This window comes from Argopecten irradians, chromosome 13 (assembly GCF_041381155.1).
Source record: "Argopecten irradians isolate NY chromosome 13, Ai_NY, whole genome shotgun sequence".
NCBI lineage: Eukaryota > Metazoa > Mollusca > Bivalvia > Pectinida > Pectinidae > Argopecten > Argopecten irradians.
In genome coordinates this window covers 6465808-6467278 of record NC_091146.1, presented here as the reverse complement: position 1 = coordinate 6467278, position 1471 = coordinate 6465808, and the positions used below count along the sequence as shown (strand labels likewise).

General features: G+C 46.6%; 1 protein-coding gene across 1 annotated transcript; it reads right to left on the bottom strand.

The window, feature by feature from the left end:
- Positions 1–385: 385 nt before the first annotated feature.
- On the bottom strand, positions 386–1257 carry LOC138306515 (salivary glue protein Sgs-3-like). The gene has a single exon (XM_069246974.1). The coding sequence runs from the start codon at positions 1247–1249 to the stop codon at positions 386–388; it is 864 nt and encodes a 287-aa protein (XP_069103075.1). The 5' UTR covers positions 1250–1257.
- Between the last annotated feature and the right edge of the window lie 214 nt (positions 1258–1471).

Genomic DNA, 1471 nt, shown 5'->3' with positions numbered 1-1471 from the left:
GGGGGAAACGAGAGACCCCGTGGTCATATAATTCACAAATTTTGTAAAGGACTTTAAGACCTTAAAGAGTATTTGATTCTACCACAACTGAGTCGAGAAGAAGATTTTTGAAATTTTAGTCAATTTGGACCCTCCCACAGCCCCTCTTCGTCTCAGGTGACCTAACAATTAGATTAGACGTCAAGAAGGCTTACCAAAGAAATTTCAATAGCTTGTTTCATGAAAATTTATATGAAATTCACACTCATTTAAGATTATATACATAATGTCAGTTCATTACCTCAGTAAGGCCGAAAATGAAGAATTTAAAGTGATATGGAATTATGCATGCATAGATCGCGATACGAAGATAAACTGTTTTGGGTTGATTTCCAAAGTATTTACTCTATTTCGATCCATTGTACAGGTACCTACACAGATAAATGATGTCTGGCAGTACGATCAGTCCAACAAATCCGATCACCATGGTGACGGCCACTCCTCCCATGGCTACAGAGCTAGGCCGGGAGTCGTATACACTGATAAGTTTGCGCTTGTGAGCAGACAGACTGGTTTTGTTCACCAACAACTGAATCTTAAGTAAGTGTTTGATCTCATCTCGCTCTTGTTGGCTTAGACGTAGGGTCTGGTTCTTCAAAAGGCAACACTTGCTGCATTTTTTGCTTCTAGTAGTAGCTGAAGACGACTCCTTCAACCCTCCATCGCTAGATGACATCACCAGGACTGCATTAAAGGGCGTTAGCGTAGTATCTGGAGTTGGCGTCGACGTAGTTGTGGTAGAGGACGGAACAGTCGTACTAGTAGGCGACGTAGTCGTGGTAGAGGACGGAACAGTCGTGGTAGAGGACAGAACAGTCGTGGTAGAAGGACTAGTGGGCGACATAGTTGTTGTAGAGGACGGAACAGTCGTGGTAGCAGGACTACTGGGCGACGTAGTTGTTGTAGAGGGCGAAACAGTCGTGGTAGAAGATGGCGTAGTCGTGGAAATGGAAGAAACAATCGTGGTAGCAGGACTAGTGGGCGACGTAGTCGTTGTAGAGGACTGAACAGTCGTACTAGTAGGACTAGCAGGCGAAGTAGTTGGGGTAGAGGACGGAACAGTCGTGATAGTAGGACTAGTGGGCGACGTAGTTGTAGAGGACGGAACAGTCGTGGTAGCAGGACTAGTGGGCGACGTAGTTGTAGAGGACGGAACAGTCGTGGTAGCAGGACTAGTGAGCGACGTAGTTGTAGAGGACAGAACAGTCATGGTAGGGGGAATAGGGCGACTAGTGGGGACAGACGTAGTTGTAGTGGACAGAAACAGTCTTGGGTAGGGGTAGGACTAGTTGGCGACGTAGTTGTAGAGGACAGAACAGTCGTGGTAGCAGGACTAGTTGGCGACGTAGTTGTAGAGGACAGAACAGTCGTGGTAGCAGGACTAGTGGGCGACTTAGTGGTAGAGGACAGAACAGTCGTGGTAGCAGGACTT

Excerpts from the sequence above, each read along its gene's own strand:
- LOC138306515 (XM_069246974.1), bottom strand. The coding sequence starts at position 1,249 with ATGACTGTTCTGTCCTCTACAACTACGTCGCTCACTAGTCCTGCTACC.